Raw genomic sequence first — 21,615 nt, 5'->3', positions numbered from 1 at the left:
AGATTGTTTCATCTTTAATTGAAACCTAGTACAAGTATAAGTGATCATGTTGATACTTTTAATCAGTTGATAATTGATTTACTGAACCTAGATGAAACCTTTAAAGATGAAGATAAGACAATGCTTCTACTAGGATCCCTTCCTAAAAAATTGGATCATCTAAGCATTATATTACTCATGGAAATGAGAAATTAACTTATGATGAAGTATGTGTTGTTTTATATAATAATGAAATTCGAAAGAAAGATCAACAAAAGAATAGAGAGATGACTATTGAAGACTTTACTATAAGAGGACAAAGTCAAAGTCATAAGCAAAAACGAAGAGGTAAATCTTAGTAAAAAAAGGACCTAGTAAAGTTAAATGTGTTTTTTGCCAAGATAAATTACAATGTGTTTTTTGACCAAATTACATCCAATCGATCAAATTTTGCGATTTCTGAAAAATTAAAACAGCTCATTTTTGTGCACAACGGTAACTTTCCTCGTTTTTCCCTAAATAAACCCAATCAAATTCATTCGAAAAGCACTTTTGCCACCAAGAACTTTCACATATTTGAGAGCAAATTAGTTTTGAGCTATTTACTTGCAAATTCTTTTCTCTAATCAAAGCCCTTGCTCATATACTTTGTAATTTCATTTGCATTGGGTTGTACTAAGTTTTAACTTTCATATACACTCTTTGAGAGAGATCATATTTCAATTTTGTACTAAAATTCGTACTATAAAAGAGTAAGGTTCACTCTTGGAGAGATTAGAAAATTTCTAGTGAGAGAAATTGAGCTTTAACATTTGTAAAGGTTAATAGCACCTTGGAAGCTATTTTGGTTGTGAAGAAAAGCTTGGTTGAGGTTTTGGTCAACCAAGGATTAGTGGAATACTCCAAGGGAGAAAGCTTGGAGGAGTGGACGTAGGCCGGGTTGAGTCAAACCACTATATATCGTATGTTTGATTTTCTTTTCCCTTTAACTCATACTTTATATTATGTTATTTTGATTGTATTGATTATTTGAAATATTTTTGTTATTCTTATAAATTGGATTAAAAATAGGCAATTTTCATTTATTTGAATAAATTGTTTTAATTTTCTAATTTGGTAAAAATTGTTTTAAATTGCTTAATTCACCCCCCCTCTTAGGTCATTCGATCCTACATCTAGATTCCAGTTACACATATCATATGTGTCTACACAAGAAGTGGTTCTTCAATTATGAAAAACTAAATGGTGGAGTTGTTTTCATAAGTAATGATAGTCTTTGCAAAACAATGGGGATAGGTTCAATCCGTTTAAAGATAATGATGGATTCACTAGAGTTCTAACAGATGTTTGACATATACCACAATTGAAGAAAAATCTCATCTCTTAGGGAGTTTTGGAATTCAAATGCTTCAATACTAGATGGAGTCTTGAAAGTTGTCTTTAATGCCCTTGTAGTGATAAAAGATACAAGAAGAAATAACTTGTATTATTACGATAGTGGTACAGTTTTTGAATCAACAATTGCAGTATTTAAAAAAGATGCAAATGTTGAAATAACTAGACTTTGGCATATACGTTTGGGATATACAAGGGAATAAGTTTTATTTAGTTTGGTGAAATAAGGCTTATTGAAAGGAGCAAAAACCTGCAAGTTGGATTTTTGTGAGCATTGTGTCTTAGGAAAACAGAAAAAAATAAAATTTAGTACAACAATTTATAATACTAAAAGTATTTTGGATTACATTCACTCTGATGTGTGGGGACCTACTAAAACAACTTTCTTAGGAGGTAAGCACTACTTTATTACTTTCATTGATGACTTTTCTAAAAAAACATGGGTGCATGCTTTAAAGAAGAAGAATGACATATTAGGTGTTTTCCTAAAATGGAAAAAAATGATTAAAACTCAAACTGGTAGAAAGATCAAATGACTAAAGATTGATAATGGTGGTAAGTATACTAGTGATCCATTCTTTTAAGTTTTTTGAGCTAAAGGTATTGTACGTCATTTCTCAGTCAAATGAATACCATAACAAAATAGAGTGGTAGATGAATATTGTCCAATGTTAGGTTGGGTAAAACATTTTAGGCTGAGACAGTTACATATGCATGTCATCTTATAAATTGTTTACCATCCACTACAATTGAGGGGAAAACACCCCTTGAGGTATGGTGTATGCAAGAAAAGATGAATTTCCTAACAAAGAATATGTTCACTATAGGGAAAGTTTGGTAGCAAAAGGCTACGTTTAAAAGGAAGGGATTGATTCAAATGAAGTATTTTCTCCAGTTGTTAAGCATTCCCCTTTTAGAATTTTGTGGCTTTGGTAGTACAATTGAATCTCGAACTAGTTCAACTTGATGTGAAAATTGTGTTTCTACATAGTAATTTGGAAGAGGAAATCTCCATGACTCAACCTGAAGGATTTAAGGTTGTTAATAAAGAGAATTGGGTTTGCAAACTGAAGAGATCACTTTATAGATTGAAACAGTCACCAAGATAGTGGTACAAGCAATTTGATCGATTTATGATGGAGCATAGGTACACAAGAAACAAGTATGATAATTGTGTATATTTTTGCAGGCTATAAGATGAGTTTTTCATTTATCTATTATTGCATGTTAATGATATGTTAATAACTTCAAAGAACCAAGAAGAAATTAAGAAATTGAAAACACAACTAAATCAAGAATTTGAAATGAAAGATTTGGGAGAAGCCAACAAGATTCTAGGTATAGAGATTAGTAGAGATAGAAGAAAAAACAAGGTTAGTTTGACTCCAAAAGAATATCTAAAGAACGTACTACACCGTTTTATCATTTCTGGGAAGTTAAAACCAGTAAATACTTCACTTGCTCCTTATTTCAAGATTAGTGCATCCTTATCTCCATGTACAGATGAAGAGCGAAGATATATGTCAGAAGTTTTGTATTATAATGCAATTGGTAGCTTGATGTATATAACAGTGTGTACAAGGCTCAACATTTCACATGCAGTTGGAGTTGTGAGCAGGTATATGCATGATCCTAGTAAGGGACATTGGCAAGCTGTGAAATGGATTTTACGATACTTACTAAAGATTGTAGATGTTGGTTTAGCATTTGAGTAAGATGATATACTTGGTCAAGATGTGATTGGATATGTTGACTCTGATTATGCTAATGATTTTGATAAATGTCGATCAAATACTGGTTATGTCTTTACACTTGCGAAAGCACCAATTAGCTAAAAGTCTACCTTGCAGTTTATAGTTGCTTTGTCTACTATAGAGGCAGAGTATATGGTAGTTACAGAGACTGCAAAGGAAGCTATTTGGTTACAAGGATTGTTGGAAGATTTAGAAATTGTTCAGAAACATGTCAGTGTGTACTCTGATAGTCAAAGTTCAATTCATTTGGCAAAGAATCTAGTATTCTATGTACAAACTAAGCATATTAATGTTAGATATCATTTTGTACGGGAGATTATTGAAGAAGGGAATATACAACTCCTGAAAGTTGGGATTGCTAAGAACCCTGCAAATATAATAACCAAGGTGGTAACAACAATCAAGTTCAATTATTGTTTGAACTTAATCAACATCCTGTAAGCTTAAATAGCGCCAAAAAGCGCATTTGAAGTCGCTACTGAAGAAGAAAATATATGGGAAATTTGGTAGAACTCGCTAAATCGCCAAGGTAGAGATTGTTGAAAATTGGCTCTTTAAGTCCCACATTGATTATTTATTCTCTTTGTATTTTACCAAAAGCTATAAATAGAAGTCTTGGTTCTAATTCAAAACATCCCAAAAACAATTGTACCCAAACGCAATTATATTGAGAGAATCCTATTATTAGAAATCTCTAATAGTTTTATATTTTCTTTATAACTATTCTTTGAAGATTGTGAAAGTAATTAATGGCGCTGAAGACATAAGTATACTTATTGAACCTCATAAATTCTTATGTTCTCTTTCTTTTATTTTTCTACATTTCTATTTTTTGCCTTAACTATTTATTATATTCAATAGCATAAAAATTATATTTAATGTTTCTACTACACAACAATTACAAGTCATAATAATATCTTTTCTTAAATCTTTGTAATGCAATGTAATGGCTATGGTCTATTTGTACATGTTTAGTCTGCCCTAACACTAAATGATAGATAGGGCAGAAAACACTTATGTATCTTTGAATTAAATGGTATCAATTGAGTTAAAAGTTTCTTGCTATAATCACTGATTGAGCTATTTGTTTGTTATAATATTTTGGTGATAAAGATGATGATACAAGAAATTAAAAGCCCTTTGGCAAGTATATTTGTCATTCATACACATATATATAATAAATTAAGATAATTTACGACTTTAGACTAATTCTTACTAGCTGATTTTAATGTTTTTATTAACTTTTATCATAAAGGAAGTCATAGTGTCCCTCACAGCATTCTTTACCAAAATATATCTAATTAAAGTTTATATAATTTTAAATTAATAATAAAATATCACTCACATGATAATTTAAATATATAATTGAATATTTAAAACTGAATACGTATAACATAAGTGTTTATAAGAGTTGATAAAAAAATGAAGAACTTGTTTATAAGAGTCGATACAAAAAAAGAGGAACCAAAAGATGCATTTGCAACTGATGGCAATGTAGAAGGAGATGTCAAAGACTATGAAGCTATCAGAATATTCAAGGGAGAAGAAGATGGATAAAGTGGCAGCACATGGTTTAGTGGTGTGAAGAAAGACCCAGGCAAGGGTGAAGGTTTACTAGTCTCTTTTTTGGGATATCATTTGTTGGACGTTGCACTTGTAACTATAGTTGATGATAAAGATTACGAAGTCAACATTATTACAACAAGCGGCATTTAAATAATAAGTCAAAAAGGAGTTTGTTTTCGCTTATGGTGTTTCAACTATGTTATTAAGAGGTTTTTTTTTTTTAATTTTTCTTTTTGTTATGGGTGGCTTCTAAGTAAGAAACTGAAAAGGAGGAGTTGGAGATTACAAAGAGGAATGTGAAAAGGTAATGTGAGCTAATGTGAAAAGGCTAAACGAATTAAAGGTAATATAGAAATTACAAGTTTGCGTCTATGTCATAATCTTTTTTGTTAACAAGATTATGAGTGGAAAAATATGATTCATTCCATCAAAGAATGCAAAAGTGTTTTTTGGGCAAATTAACTTGATAGGAAATTGTAATTTACTCTAATAATATTGATAAAGAAGAAGCTAAGAGGCCGGCTAGCTAGAGCCCTTGAGCAGTAATATCATATACAATAAAACTAAGTATACACACTTTTGGTATATAATTTAAATACACAGATGATATATTACTATATGAGTAGATGATTTTAAATTAAAGATAAGTTAATACTCAATTATATGATGATATATTATCTGTGTATATAAATTATGTACCAAAAATATATATACACAATATTACTTTATTATATATTTGGTAAAATTCGAAGAATCAAAGACCTTAATTACACTAATTTATTACTAGCAATAGCATATTTTAAAGCCTTTATTATTGTTAACATGTAATCTCAAATATATTAATCCTCTTCACAATGTGCAGTATCTGTAATAGCTGACATAATTATAAAAATAAAATCATACTCATCAATTGCAAACTCCCATTAATTTTATTGGATTAAATAGAAATTAGTATTTATACCAATTGTAAAATTTAGGGCTTCTGATGTGAATTTTCACCTACCATTAAGTAGGATTTTTTTTTTCTTTTCAACAAATTCTCTGTCTCAAATGGTTTATCAGAGAAACAAAAGTTAACTGCAGATTTTTGAATGAATTTCCATAAAAAAGAGTTTAAGCTAAATGCAACATTTGAAAAACAATCTATAGTTAAGATATGTAGCTCAGATTCATAATTCGAATTCATGACTCAATGACAAAATAATGTCATTTAACAATTACTTAATATAATTCTAATATAATTACAAACCAAGTTCAAACTAAAATAAGCTATATATTCGAAGTGTGAGTTAAACTAAGTTGAACTCTCATTAACTCAAGTTTGGCTTGGTTTAGAAGCAAATATAAACTTTTCAATCGAACTTAGTTTAAATTCAAATTAAATGAATTTGAACTGAACGAGTTCGAACAAAGTTGAATCAGTTTTTAAATTCGAACCCAATTTAATTTGGATCTAACCTTACTTTTGCCTTTTTCATGAAAATGAGTCAACCACACAACAAACTACCGTATTAACAACTTGACACAACCAATCCCTCACCTCTTTTTTTCGTCATCATTTTAGTTATCATTCGAAGAGTTATTCTTGATAAAAGAACTACAATGGTGAACAATCATCTATAAATTGTTTTTTTTTTCATGAGTTAAAAACAAAGTTCTTTTTCTTTTTCTATAAATCCTAATCTCTTTGATCTTTTTTATAGCGATTGTGTAATCTTGAAATATATCCCACCTTATAGTATTCATGTGAATCTGTGACATAAAACTAATGGCAGTCTTGTAAATAAGGAGCAAAGTTTGAGTAAAGTTTGGGCTATAGTTATTGTCCAGGGGTAGTTTTGTCTTTTCTTGGTTAAATGTTTTAACTAATGGTTATAAACCATTAGTTGGTTTTGAAAAAAGTGAGGTGAGAAAGTCATTTATGTTGGCTATTTCTTTAGAAAGAAAAAGGCCAGCCTTTTGGGTGTGAAATATTTTTTCTCTGGATTCCTCCATTCTTCTGTGCTAGGGTTTACAAGAAATGCATCAGTCCACTAATTTTGCTTAGATCTAGCTATCTAAACACTTGAGTCAGTGTACAAGGTCGCTGTGGTGCTCGGGTTTAGGAAGGATTCAAGTCGAAAAGGTTGGATTCGTTTTCGTTTGTGTCTGTAATGCAAGATTGGCTTTTGAATCTGTAAGTTATACTATTTTTCTTACTAATTAGTGGATTTGCTAGAGGATTCCTCTACTTGGATGTAGGGTTCTAATCTTTTGAACCTGAACCAAGTAAATATTGGTGTGTTGATTTGTGTATGGTTTATTATATAATTCTTGTGCAATTCTTGACTGAAAATCAGTCCGAAACTCTGATTAATATTCAAACTCGGTAAAACAAAACATTAACAATTCATTTTTTTAGTAAGCTTTCGAAAATGAATAAAATTATATATAAGTAATAATTTGTATATTAACAATAATATGTCACTATACTGTTGGACAAAAATGACCTCATTTTGATATTGGACAAAACATTTGAGTCTCAAACTTTAGTTAAACTACGAGCTTCGAACTCTCTCTTAAGTTAAACATAAACTTTTCTCAAGACCAATTCGAAGAACTCTCATCGAACTCTTGTTGCCCTTTTATCGATTCAAGCCAAACTCAAGACCAACTTATATTAGGATTGAACTCAACTTATGTCCAATCCTAACTCTAACCCACATTTTCAATATAAGTTGGAAGGAGATGATATTTTTAATATTTAGCACAATTTTCGGAAAGTAATCAATACAACTATCTATAATAAAAAACACTCTAAAGTCCTTTAAAACTCTCTCTATTTTCTTTTTAGTCAATAGCTTATTGGTTCATTCTTATCTTCATATTTCATTTAAAAAGAAAAGTAAATTTATGAAGAAGAGAATTTTTATTTCATCAAGGTAATGTAGCATACCAATTAATGAAAAGTAAATTCCATTTGAATTATTAAAACTTTGGGAAAATAAACAAATTAAAATATACAGAGAGAGTAGATTTATCTTCTTATATTTGGATCTTTCACTAAGCAACAAGAGCCTAGTTTCTTTTTTTTTTTCCCTTGTGAGTCTGAAACAAGGTTCATTTTTTTTTTTTAGTAAACCCTACTTGTTTTTTTTTTTTTTGTAATGATTTTATAATCTCACAATGTATCCAACCTCAAAGACGCATCATTATATGATTATTTAATAAATTATTTATTCCATTAATAACATATTTATATCTATTAATATCAAACCGTTTATGTATAATATGATAAATTTTACTTTCAATAATGATTTAATTTACTAAAGAGTAATATTGTGTATACAAATAATAAACACTAACTTATATATAAATAATAACATGTTATCATATAATTGAATATTGTTTTATCTCTAATTTAAAATTATCAGTCATATAATAGCATGTTATTATTTCTATTTAAGTTTATTCTTATTATTTAAACATATAATTTTATTATTTCATGAAGTCATTTATCATTTTTCAGTCAATACCATCAAAGCATCTATTCAAAATTTTAACTATGTATTTATGGTTCATGCCCACACTAGCACTTATAATTGTCAACATACTTTATGTAACAACTGTAAAATTCAACATTTTGTGTCCCATAAATGCACCAATGAACCAACATTTTCAGTCCAACTGTTTTGATTGTGTCCCATAATTCCCTGCTAAAATTTGGTGAAAGAACTTTGAAATACCTTCCAAGATATAACTTGAATAAAATGATAGATTTAATCTGAGTTAGTTTGAATTTAATTTACAAGTTATATATAAAATATTTAGATTAAATTAAAATAAAACAAATTTAATTGAGTTCATTTTTATAAACCAGTAGATTGAGTTAGTATTGTTAGTTTTTTCTTTCTTCATGGCTTCATGCATGGTAACTGCTTTCTTCATGGCTTCATGCATGGTAACTGCTTTCTTCATGGCTTCATGCATGGTAACTGCAGCAGTTACCTCTTCATGGGATAATGGTAACTGCTTCATGCAGTTACTTCTTCATGGTGTAATGGTCTGTAACTCCCATGTCATAACTCCACAATTTGCGTAGCATTCTTGATGGTAGAATGCTTCTTCAGGCTATAAATAGGGTCCCTGGGTGAGCTTTTTCTACACTGAAAACATACACCATTCTATGAGAAAAAGAGATCACCTGGAAGACGAAGGTTCAGAACAATTCCAGAGGATTATTCTGCATCAAATCGTCAAGCAATGGCTGGAGGTTAGTGTTTAATATTCCGCAATTTAGTTTTGGTTTCTATCTTGCATATTCAGTATATATATATGCTTAGATAGAGACCATATACATGATTCTTTCATTTGGTATCAGAGCTTTTTTATGCCTCTGCCTTGCTTTGATGTGTTAAACATGCATAATTTTATGAAATCCCGAATTTCTTTAGAGAGAGAAAGTTGGCTGTTGGCATTTTTTGAATAAAATTTTTATTTAGATGAATTCTACATCAAAAACTGAGAATTTTGATATATGGAACGTCAAAATCAGAGTTTTATAGGCTGATTTAGAGTGCAAAATGTATACGGGTCTGTCGACCCGAATCTTGACCCGGCTAGAGGTCAAGGACGATCTTCAGATGACATGTCGTTTGCTTTTGGTTTCTATAGACGACATGTCATACGAATCACTTCTGTCTCTTTTGTTATGCACTGCCAGCCGACATGTCATTTGCATTCATCTCCAGTGGATGACATGTCGTTCATCTACTATATTAAAATGTTAAAATTTTCTTCAGTTTCGTGTCTTGAACCCAGGCCACAAGACACAAGGTTCTGAACGAGACACTTGCCGCTCAGCCAATTTCATCTTCGTTGAAAATTTGGGACCTCATACATTGTTATATGCTTTAGGTTTAGTTTTCATGAATTTGGGGTTCAATTTGAATATATTTTTGGCCTTAATAAAATATATTTTATAATATGTGATTGCCAAAATTATTATTATTAATTATTGGATAATTTAAGTTTCATTTATCCAATTTTTAGTAATTTAATATTATTTATATGATTAATTTTATGCATAATTTTAGTTTAATTGAAATTATACTTTAAATAATTTCTTAAGGATTATATGCATAAAATTAAATGTCATGTGATTAGTATAATATTTGATTGATCATAGAGTAGCCACAGCATCTTTGATTATATCAAAGTTATACATTAAGTATCCTGGAATCACATTTAGTTATATGACATCAATTGTAATTAATCAATATAAATATGATAAATTTTATCCCACAGGAATTTTTATTATATTTATGTGATTAATTAGGATGAAATAACAAATTATTTTTCTTATCTACCCACAGGAATTAAGAAAAGGAATATAATTTGATAGTTTTATCATACGGTTTATATAGTTGTAGATAAACCTATTTAAATTAAAAACTTAGCCCACAGGCAGTTTTTATGTTATATGGTTTATATATTTAACGCATGTTTATACATTGGTAGAACATGATATTAATTTTGATAGCTTCAAATTTAGTGACTTAAGCGTGTATGTTAATATTTATTTGCAGTTATTCAACCTGTGAATTTCTCTGATAATGTATGTGATGTTCCTATTTTGAGTGGTGACAATTATAAAATTTGGAAGGAGAGAATTCTTCTCCAATTAGGGTGTATGGACATTGATTATGCTATTAGGAAGGATGAACCACCTTTAGCTACAGAAACTAGCACTCAGAATGAAATTGCCCTGTATGAACGTTGGGAGCGATCTAATCGCTTGAGTATGATGTTCATCAGGACACGCATATCTGCTAGTATTCGTGGTTCAATCCCTGAGTGTAATAATGTCAGGCAATTACTGAAGGCTATTGATGAACAGTTTGAGTCTTCAGATAAAGCACTTGCCAGCACTCTAATAACAAAGTTTACATCAATGAAGCTCACTAGTGTTAGAGGTGTGCGTGAGCACATCATGCAAATGAGGGATCTTGCGGCTCAACTTAAGGCTCTTGAGATTGAGATGTCTGAATCTTTCCTGGTGCATTTCATTCTAAATTCTCTTCCACAACAATATGGACCTTTCAAAATCTCTTATAACACACATAAGGAAAAATGGTCAATCAATGAACTTCTGACCATGTGTGTTCAAGAGGAAGGAAGGTTGTTGATTGAAAGGAATGAAAGTGCACATATGGTTACACAAGGGAAAAAGACGAAAAACCAAGCTAAGTATAAGGGAAAGGATAAAATATTCAATCAGCCCGAATTTAAGAAGGAATCCAAATGTTTTTTCTGTAAAAAAAAAGGACATGTCAAAAAGGATTGCATTAAGTTTAAAGCTTGGCTTGAAAAGAAAGGTAATCCAATCTCACTTGTATGTTATGAATCTAATATGGTTGATGTTTGTCATAACACTTGGTGGATTGATTCTGGTTCAACAATCCATGTTTCAAATACCTTGCAGGGCTTTCTAAACCAAAGGAAGCCGATGGCCAGTGAACAAAGCATCTATTCAGGAAATAAGATGCGTTCACATGTGGAAGCGGTCGGAACGTGCAGATTAGTTTTAGATTCTGGTTTTGTTTTGGATTTAGAACGAACCTTTTATATTCCAAGTTTCTCTAGAAACTTGATTTCTGTTTCAAGACTTGTACCCTTTGGATTTTCCTTTACATTTAATGAAACTGCATTTAGTTTGATTTATAAATCTGCAGTTGTGGGAAATGGTACATTGTCTGATGGTTTGTTCCGAATTCATTTACAAAATAATGTTTCATTTAATTTGATGCATGTTCAAGATAATGTTGGTATTAAAAGAAGTGTTATGAATGAAAATTCTTCTACATTGTGGCATCGGAGATTGGGACATATCTCCATAGAAAGAATTAAAAGGTTAGTGAATGATGGAGTACTAGATACTCTAGATTTTACTGACTTTGATACTTGTGTGGATTGTATAAAGGGAAAACAAACCAACAAGTCAAAGAAAGGTGCCAAGAGGAGTTCAGACATATTAGAAATCATACATACAGATATTTGTTGTCCTGATATGGACGCTTATGGTCAAAAATACTTCATCTCATTTATTGATGATTATTCACGATACATGTATCTCTACATGCTCCATAACAAGAATGAAGCATTAGATGCCTTTAAGGTTTTCAAGGCAGAAGTAGAGAAACAATCTGGAAAACAAATTAAAATCGTGAGATCAGATAGAGGTGGAGAATATTATGGTAAATACACTCATGATGGACAAGCACCTGGTCCATTTGCAAGGTTTCTTGAAGAAAATGGGATTGTTGCCCAATACACTATGCCTGGTTCTCCGGACCAAAATGGTATAGCAGAAAGAAGAAACCGAACTCTATTGGACATGGTGCGGAGTATGTTTAGCAGCTCCAAACTTCCTAAATCACTGTGGGTAGAAGCTCTTAAAACGGCAGTGTATATATTGAACCGAGTTCCAACCAAGGCTGTTTCTAAAACACCATTTGAGTTATTTAAAGGTTGGAAACCGAGTTTGCGACATATACGCGTTTGGGGATGCCCGTCTGAAGTAAGAGTTTATAATCCACATGAGAAGAAATTAGACCCAAGGACTATAAGTGGTTATTTCATTGGATATGCTGAAAAGTCTAAGGGTTATAGATTTTATTGTCCATCACATAGCACTAGAATAGTGGAATCTCGAAATGCAAAATTTCTTGAAAATGACTTAATCAGTGGGAGCGATCAATCTCAGGATTTAATTTTTGAGAAAGATCATTCAGGTACTCAACCACCCATTTCGAGTAATAGATTGGTTGTTATTCACAACACCCCTCAAGTTCAAATGGATGTTGAACAACCAATCAATGAAATTCCACAAGTTGCTGATAATACTCTAGTAGATCAAACTGTTCAACAACCGTCAGATATTGTTGAACCTCCAGTTGTACACTCTACTCCACAAGAGGATAGTGTTACAACATTAAGAAGATCAACTAGAATGAAGAAATCAGCTATTTCTAGTGATTATATAGTGTATTTACAAGAAATTGACCATAATTTAGGAGCCGAAGATGATCCTGTTACGTTTTTACAAGCAATGGATTGCAGTAAATCTATTTTGTGGTACAATGCTATGAAAGATGAGATGGAATCTATGAAGAGTAATGGAGTCTGGGATCTTGTCAAGTTACCTAATGGGGCAAAGGCCATTGGGTGTAAATGGGTCTATAAAACAAAGAAAGACTCATTAGGTAACATCGAGAGATATAAAGCAAGACTCGTTGCTAAGGGTTTCACTCAAAAGGAGGGAATCGATTATACAGAGACCTTTTCTCCTGTATCTAAGAAAGATTCTTTTCGTATTATAATGGCATTAGTAGCCCATTTTGACTTAGAACTGCATCAAATGGATGTGAAAACGGCATTCCTCAATGGAGATTTAGAGGAAGAGGTATATATGAAACAACCTGAAGGATTCTCCTCTAGTGATGGTGAGCAATTGGTGTGCAAGCTTAGGAAGTCCATATATGGATTGAAACAAGCATCCCGTCAATGGTATTTGAAATTCCATGAGGTTATCTCTTCATTTGGTTTTGAAGAGAATATCATGGATCAATGTATATACCAGAAGGTCAGTGGGAGTAAAATTTGTTTCCTTGTTCTATATGTGGATGATATATTACTTGCAACCAATGATAAAGGATTGCTTTATGAGGTGAAACAATTTCTCTCTAAAAACTTTGATATGAAAGATATGGGTGAAGCGTCTTATGTCATTGGCATTAAGATTCATAGGAACAGACCTCAAGGCATACTAGGTCTATCTCAAGAAACCTATATCAACAAAGTTTTAGAAAGATTTCGGATGAAAGATTGTTCGCCGAGTATAGCACCAATTGTGAAGGGTGATAAGTTCAATTTGAACCAATGCCCTAAAAATGAACTTGAAAAGGAACAAATGCAGAACATTCCCTATGCTTCAGCTATTGGAAGCCTTATGTATGCTCAGGTTTGCACAAGACCTGATATTGCATTTGCTATTGGGATGTTAGGAAGATATCAGAGTAACCCAGGTATAGACCACTGGAGAGCTGCAAAGAAAGTGATGCGGTACCTTCAAGGGACCAAAGAATACATGCTTATATATAAACGGACTGATAATTTAGAGGTAGTTGGTTACTCCGATTCGGATTTTGCCGGCTGTGTTGATTCAAGAAAATCAACATCTGGATATATTTTCTTGTTAGCCGGCGGAGCCATATCTTGGAGGAGTGCTAAGCAGTCATTGATTGCTACATCTACCATGGAGGCTGAGTTCGTTTCTTGTTTTGAGGCTACATCACATGGTGTATGGTTGAAGAGTTTCATATCTAGGCTTAGGATTGTGGATTCTATTTCTAAGCCGTTAAAAATTTATTGTGACAATTCAGCTGCTGTTTTCTTGGCTAAAAATAATAAAAGTAGTAGTCGAAGTAAACATATCGACATTAAGTATTTAGCCATTAAGGAACGTGTAAAAGAAAATAAAGTGGTCATTGAACACGTCAGCACTGAATTGATGATAGCCGATCCTTTGACAAAAGGCATGCCACCAAAAAGTTTTAAGGATCATGTAGAGCGAATGGGAGTTGGTCTTATGTTGTAATAGTGATGGTAGTGAGTTCCATCATGTGATTTGATGTATATACATTTTCTATAATAAAATTATTCAGTTTTTCAATTGATTAAGTTTTCTCATTTTATGTGCACATTTTGGTTGAGAAAATAATCAATTTTGGACCTAGAATAAACATAAGGTTTATTCATTAAGTCATAAAGGAATGAATACATCGTGATACATGGAAGATAATACTCGTTCTTAGAGGACTTATCGCCATGATTCATGTATTTTATTTCTTTACTTCAGTATGTGGATTGATGGGTTACAGACCAAGTGGGAGAATGTTAGTTTTTTCTTTCTTCATGGCTTCATGCATGGTAACTGCTTTCTTCATGGCTTCATGCATGGTAACTGCTTTCTTCATGGCTTCATGCATGGTAACTGCAGCAGTTACCTCTTCATGGGATAATGGTAACTGCTTCATGCAGTTACTTCTTCATGGTGTAATGGTCTGTAACTCCCATGTCATAACTCCACAATTTGCGTAGCATTCTTGATGGTAGAATGCTTCTTCAGGCTATAAATAGGGTCCCTGGGTGAGCTTTTTCTACACTGAAAACATACACCATTCTATGAGAAAAAGAGATCACCTGGAAGACGAAGGTTCAGAACAATTCCAGAGGATTATTCTGCATCAAATCGTCAAGCAATGGCTGGAGGTTAGTGTTTAATATTCCGCAATTTAGTTTTGGTTTCTATCTTGCATATTCAGTATATATATATGCTTAGATAGAGACCATATACATGATTCTTTCAAGTATTACTCAATCGGAATTGGCTCCAATCTTATTCTTCATTTTGCCTACAAAAGCCACCAATTCTACAAAATTTGCTACATCACAAACTCAAATCAAAGGCAAGAGACTCCCCAAAACCGATATGCAGTTAACCACCACCGTTGATTTGCTCTTCCTCTTCACTTTTGTCCTTTTCATTTCCTCCTCATCGTCTCCTCTCTTCCCCAATGAAGCCCTCCCCGCCAAGTCTGGTTACCTTCCCGTGAACTCCGCCACCGGCCCCGCCATTTTCTACACCTTCTATGAAGCACAAACACCCACTTCGCAACTTTCAGAAACCCCACTTCTCATTTGGCTTCAGGGTGGCCCTCGCTGCTCCTCCATGATTGGTAACTTTTTTGAACTCGGCCCTTGGCGCGCGTTAACTCTTATCAGAGTGAAAATGTCAAACATCTTAGACTCGAACCCAATTCGGGCTCTTGGAACAGCATCTTTCCCCTTCTTTTTCTTGATAATCCCATCGGAACTGGGTTTAGTTTTGCTGCAAGTGATGCCGAAATCCCAAGGGATCAAATTTCTGTTGCTAAGCATCTTTTTAAAGCCACTAATGGGTTTCTTGAAGCTGATCCCCTGTTTAAAAACAGACCTCTTTATGTTGCTGGCAAGAGTTATAAAGGAAAGTATGTTCCTGCAACTGGTTACTATATTTTGAAGAAGAATTTGCAGCTGCTAGAGTCTAAAAGAGTGAACTTGCAAGAAGTTGCCATTGGTGATGGGTTGACTGACCCAATAATTCAAGCCAATACTCATGCTTTGAATGCTTATGTTTCAGGTTTGATCAATGAGAGGCAAAAGAGGGATATGGAGAAAGTTCAATGGCGGGCAGTTGAGTTAGTCAAAATGGGGAATTGGAGTGAGGCAAGAGATACAAAAAATGAGATTCTGCAGTTGTTGCAAAACATGACTGGTTTACCCACTTTGGATGATTATAGTAAAAAGGCTCCTTACCAAACATACTTGGTGACTAATCTTATGAATATTGCTGAGGTTAAAAGGACCTTGGGGGCCAAAGAAAGCATAGTTTTTGACACATGAAATCCAAGGTGCTATTGTATCAAGGGTACTTTTGATTTGAGAGATGGGCCGGTGTCAACTGAGGCTTGGGTGAAGACAATGAAATGGGAAGGAATTGAGAGGTTTTTGATGGCCGAAAGAAAAGTCTGGCGAGTTAATGAGGAGCTTGCTGGGTGGGTGCAGAAATGGGGGAGTCTGAGCAATGTTGTTTTGTTTGGTGCTGGGCATCTTGTGCCTGCCGACCAGCCACTTTAACTCACAGGCAATGATGGAAGAGTGGGTTCTTCAAAAAGGCTTGTTTGACAATAGCCAATAAGAACCCTCCATAAAATTTCCTCCCCTCTTTATATTTAGCATTTAATTAAATTATATGCATAAACAATGATATGTCATTATATGATTAAATATTATTTAATATTTAATTTAAACTATTTAATTATATAATGATACGTCATTTTTTGTACATAAAGTTGAGTACATAACATTACTCTTTAGCATTTTGATTAATAATCTTATTACTTAAATTATCATTAAGTGGTTTTGGTTAGTTGAATTTCTAGTAAAAGTCCAAAATGAAGGCACCCAACTCCTCAAATATCAAATTTTGATGTTTTAGCATCAAAATTATACATAATATATATAAGTGTGTATTTATTTGTATATCAAAACTAAGAATGCATAATTTTATTTTTAATTAAAACATATTAAATACAAGTTAGAATAATATATAACAAAATGAAAATGCATCTCTATGGAATGAGGCATGCCTTCCCAACAATTAGGATTTGATCGAATCTCAATATTAGTATAATATCATGTTGATATCATTGTAATAGTTTGACCCAATTGTTGAATTGTGATATACTACAAGTTGATCTAATCATTAGCTTAAATCAATTTAAAACTTTTGGACTATATTTGCTCATTAAATCTTGATCTAGTTGATTGAATCGATTGTTTTGATTTGAGTTTTGAAACAGAGAAAGCGAGAAGCATGTGGTCTTCGTTTTTATCTTCAAATCTTCACAAAATCTCAAAAAAAAAAAAAAAACTAAATTGACGAAGAAGAAAAACTTCGTTTCTTGAAGTTAATGAAGCATACCAACTACGAGAATATAAATATTCAAGTGAGACAAGATAAATAAGCTTCCCAATTAAGGTTTAAATATTATTATTATTATTAATTGTAATTTTTCATTGTCTTAATCTCTTGATAATAACAAATATTCCGTTTAATTTATTGAAACATTGGGAAAAAAAGAAATTAAAATATACAGAGGGAAAACTAGATGTATCTTCTTGTGCTGGTATCTTTCATGAACAACAAGAACTTAGATAGCTTTTGGTAAGTCTATACATTTTTAATTCTTTTATTTTATTATACCATTTTAGCCAAATTTTTAACTTTGTACCAATTTTATCCTCATTCTTAATCTTAGAATCTTAACTTCTCAAACTTGAACTCATGTTGGAAATTATGCATTCAATGGCTAGTTCAAATTCGGATTGAATTCACACATAGTTCATGATTCTTACCGCATAAATGTTTACCTATAAACATATGTTGTTGAGAAGGAAAAAAAAAATTTCACAAGGAAAGAGAAAAGAGGCAAATGCATACACAATCGCATGAAACTGCTTCTTATAACAAGTTAATATCGTAATATTAAGGTCTCGATTAAAAAACTACCTTTAAAATTTGCTACGCTGGGAAGGAGTAATGATGACAAGTCCAAGGAAGACATCATCATCCATAGGTAAATGGAATAGAAGTGAACAGTATTGTCAACAAAGCAAAAGCTATACCATGGAATGAATGAGATGGCTAACAACATAATTTTATTCCAGTATTAAATTATACAATTCTACAAACATTTGAACAGACTGAAAAGCAGAACCCATGAAAAAAATTAGAAAAAATCACCAAGGATTAAAAACCCAGTGTTAAGTTCTTTCTATGCCTCTTCATATACAGCCAAACTCTGCAATTTATACAGCAACTTGTTTCTTGTACAAATTTTAATGAGAAGGCTCATCCACTTGACTTTGCCAGCAACTTCCATACGCTTAACATCCCGGTTCCATCACCAGTGAAAATGAGGCCATCAGGACCAACCTGAATGTCTCTAACTTCCCGTTTTGAAAATATATAAACCTATGTCAGAAAAAAGTTGCAATTTGTTAACCAAAAGGAAATATATGTCAGCTAGTAAATTATTCTAATAAATTAAAGAAGAAGATACTGACGATGGTAAATCATATAGGTGAACAGAATTATCGTTACAAGCGCACAATAATACTGGTTGTCCAAAATCATTCAACCCAAAAAGCGCAAGCAGACCCTGTAGCAAACATATTACAAGATTACTGTCAATTAATGAGTAAACATCAAAGCTATTAAAGCCACAGAGAAGGCAGAAGACGGAAAATGGGAGGTGGTATATTTTTATTAAATCCTAAAACTATAATGCATCACATATAATAGACCTGACAACAAATATACAAAGTAGGAACTAGAGTAAAGAAGCCTAACGGTTCAAGTGTGGAAAGAAATGCACAAACAAACAAAATCATACAGTAGAAAAAAAAAATGATCACGAAACCACATACATGTTCTTCGTTATGTGTATGGGTTACTTCCAAGTTGCCTCCTGCAACACCCCAAACTTTTATAGTCTTGTCCAATGAACAGGATAACAAAAATTGATCCCAGCATAGAAGAGACAATGGTGCATTAGTATGACCATCTAGTGTCATAACAGACTGTAGAGTATCAAGATCCCAAACCTAGTTTAAGAAAGGAAGACAAGAGAGAGAGATTAGCACATGAGGAAATATGTATAACCAAAATACTAGTTAAACAAAAGTTCAACATTAGAGGTATATTAAAATAAAATTTTAAATAGAACGCATCTGCTCAATGGCATGATATATAGCATCAGCCTAGAACCCAAAGAAAAATCAATAAGAAAAATAAATTATCCTTGGGCATTTATTGCATGAGTAAAAAGGGCAGTACCACATTATATAGACTTCTAAAATAACATAGCCTTGGGCATTTATTTAAGGCATCCACCTTCTAATAACCAGTCATAACACTAGAAGATAATCTTAAAAATGACAACTTACCCTTATTGTATTGTCCATGGAACCAGAGTAAAGCATATTGCGTCCAACAGTTAAACATGTCACAGTGTGAGAGTGGCCTCTTAGAGATCCAACATGATGAAAAGGATTCTCAGCTCCAGGACTGCCTTTCCATACAAAAATACCACCATCCTGCAATATCAAATGAAATAATCAACTTTTCAGACCACTGTAATAACCAAAAAAGATGATGACGAAACACGTTAAACAACAAAAAGGGCATGCCATAAAATTTGGTGAATAAAAATATAAATGATAGTTTTCCTTTCGTAAGATCAACAAAACTTACATTAATAATGAGCACACAAAAACATTTCAATTGTCAAAAGAATCTAAATTGTTCATGTTACCTGTGCTCCAGCAAAGAGCATGTCGTTAGCAACAACCATGCAATAAACTTGGCCGACTGGTTCATTAAGGATAAATTCTGATGATGACTCAATATTCCATGCCTACAACATCACAAACAAATGCAGAATTAACTTTGAGCACAAAACTATAAAGGTTTAAAGAGGGAACTGATTATAGTAAAGGAAACCAAAAAATATATATTTAGCTATAGGCTAACCTTAACAACATTGGGCATGCCTATAAAGACCCATGGCCCCTCACAAATCAAGCAACCAACTTCATCACCAAGATTGATTACATTGGCACATTGACCAGTATGACAGTCCCAAAGTTGTACTGTTCCATCTTTACTGCCTGAATAAAGCTTGTCTGACCCTAAAGGAAGGGCAATCCCACTGACAGCCTGTCAATTAGCATTTAAATATTTAATATTCCATAAGTTTTCTTAAAATCATAAATAAAGGGAAAAAAGTGTAAAAGCATAATTAAAAAAATAAGTAGTTGGCCGGACAATATATCCATTAACCATCAAGGAGCTGGTACACATTTGTTAAATTTATCTCCTTCCTTCAAGGCCAAACAGAATTTTAAAATAACCCTGAAAAAACATATCAGTGATCACAAGCTTAACCTCTGGTGCCCATCAAGCTTTGCTAGCATTGAGATCCCATTCCCGCAAAACCATGAATGCATAAACCGGCAGTTATCACCTTTCACACAATTTCCAGATAGCCAGTATTCACAGACCTTTGGTGGAGTCTTTAAAGTACTTATCTTGTTTCCTGACTCAACACTTCCAGAAGAAGAAGCCAAGGAGTTCTTAGGTCTGTTATGATTGAGGGTCTTTCTGATTCCATCTTTTGAGCCACTCAAACTCCACACATTCTTCCTGCCACTCAAGGGCCAGTTTTCTGGTAAAGCGCTTGAAAGTTCAGTCAGGATTGGCGGTTGTGAATGTAAAAACCTACAGGGGTTTCTGTTGCACTTTCCAACTAGATTGAATTTACATAATGCACGGTTAGCAGGCTGTCCTTCCCTTTGATATGAGAGTCCCCTGGGCACCTTGACCTCCATACTATAATAAAGAAAGATATAGAGAGAGAATCAATGGAAAACAAAGACATATTAACCATTCCTTCAAAGACAATCCAAATCCCATCAAAGATCCAAATTTCAGAAGCTAATCCCACAATCTCTGTCTGTTAATCAGTAACAAGCAAGGAAAACTAAATTTCCAAAGGAACCAGGCCCAATAACATACAGGAACGTATGACGAAGAACCCAATTGCATCGAATCCTTTGATGCTTCCATTGGAAGAAAGAAATTGAAAAAACCCTGACCCTACCCAAAAAGTAAAACTAAATGTAGATCAGCAGTAATCGAAATCTTGAAGAGTAATCTTGATATTCCACGAATAAAAAACTTCAAACTCCAATCCTTATCTCCCTAACCAACCGCAACGCATCAAGATCAGCAGTAATCGAAATCTTGAATATCTCCTTAACCAACCTCAACGGATGAACATAAAATTCTAAAACCAAACCTATGAAAAAGAATAATAATAAAAAGAGAAGAGAACCCTAATACGCATCCAAGCTTGATTATAGCTTCTTTGATGTCCATTCCACAAACCTGAGATTTCAACAAATCGAACTCTGAGAATCTTGAAAATAGAAGAAAGATTTTAGAGCACGAAAAAGTAGAACTCAGAGAATTTTGAAAAAAATAGAAGAAAGGCGAATGTCTTTATGATCTCGGAAGAGCGGACACACATGTATAGAGATTCACTTGGGTAGCCGTTACTTTGACGAATTCCGTTTGGAATAAGAAAACGAGTGCCAGATGTATGACACGTAATCACATGCTTAACGGCTCCCAATTTCAAATCCTATTTTAATTCTAATTCAATATCAATTTTATAAGACAAAATAATCTCTCATAATTAATTTTTTATTTTTA

The 21,615-nt window shown here is 32.8% G+C and overlaps 2 protein-coding genes and 1 pseudogene across 2 annotated transcripts; 1 reads left to right on the top strand and 2 right to left on the bottom strand.

The window, feature by feature from the left end:
- Positions 1 to 15,225: 15,225 nt before the first annotated feature.
- Positions 15,226 to 16,473, top strand: LOC123214835 (annotated as a pseudogene).
- A 1,501-nt stretch (positions 16,474 to 17,974) lies between these two features.
- Positions 17,975 to 20,202, bottom strand: LOC123213641 (zinc finger CCCH domain-containing protein 48-like). Its single transcript, XM_044633112.1, has 7 exons — positions 20,182 to 20,202; positions 19,873 to 20,058; positions 19,655 to 19,756; positions 19,287 to 19,436; positions 18,768 to 18,944; positions 18,405 to 18,499; positions 17,975 to 18,312 (listed from the first exon to the last, which is right to left on the bottom strand). Exons 1-7 carry the CDS (start codon positions 20,200 to 20,202, stop codon positions 18,225 to 18,227), a joined length of 819 nt encoding a protein of 272 aa, XP_044489047.1. The 3' UTR covers positions 17,975 to 18,224.
- LOC123214840 (zinc finger CCCH domain-containing protein 48-like) lies at positions 20,053 to 21,403 on the bottom strand. The gene has a single exon (XM_044634844.1). The coding sequence runs from the start codon at positions 20,727 to 20,729 to the stop codon at positions 20,274 to 20,276; it is 456 nt and encodes a 151-aa protein (XP_044490779.1). The 5' UTR covers positions 20,730 to 21,403; the 3' UTR covers positions 20,053 to 20,273.
- Between the last annotated feature and the right edge of the window lie 212 nt (positions 21,404 to 21,615).

The sequence above is a fragment of the Mangifera indica genome, chromosome 4, assembly GCF_011075055.1.
Source record: "Mangifera indica cultivar Alphonso chromosome 4, CATAS_Mindica_2.1, whole genome shotgun sequence".
Classification (NCBI taxonomy): domain Eukaryota; kingdom Viridiplantae; phylum Streptophyta; class Magnoliopsida; order Sapindales; family Anacardiaceae; genus Mangifera; species Mangifera indica.
The sequence above is the reverse complement of the archived record's forward strand: the minus strand, read 5'-3'. Positions and strand labels throughout refer to the sequence as shown.

Coding starts and splice junctions, on each gene's coding strand:
- LOC123213641 (XM_044633112.1), bottom strand. CDS start 20,202: ATGTGTACCAGCTCCTTGATG. Junction 18,945..19,286: donor CCATGGACAATACAATAAGG/GTAAGTTGTCAT, acceptor TTCTTAAACTAG/GTTTGGGATCTTGATACTCT. Junction 18,313..18,404: donor CACCTATATGATTTACCATC/GTCAGTATCTTC, acceptor TTTCTGACATAG/GTTTATATATTTTCAAAACG.
- LOC123214840 (XM_044634844.1), bottom strand. CDS start 20,729: ATGGAGGTCAAGGTGCCCAGGGGACTCTCATATCAAAGGGAAGGACAG.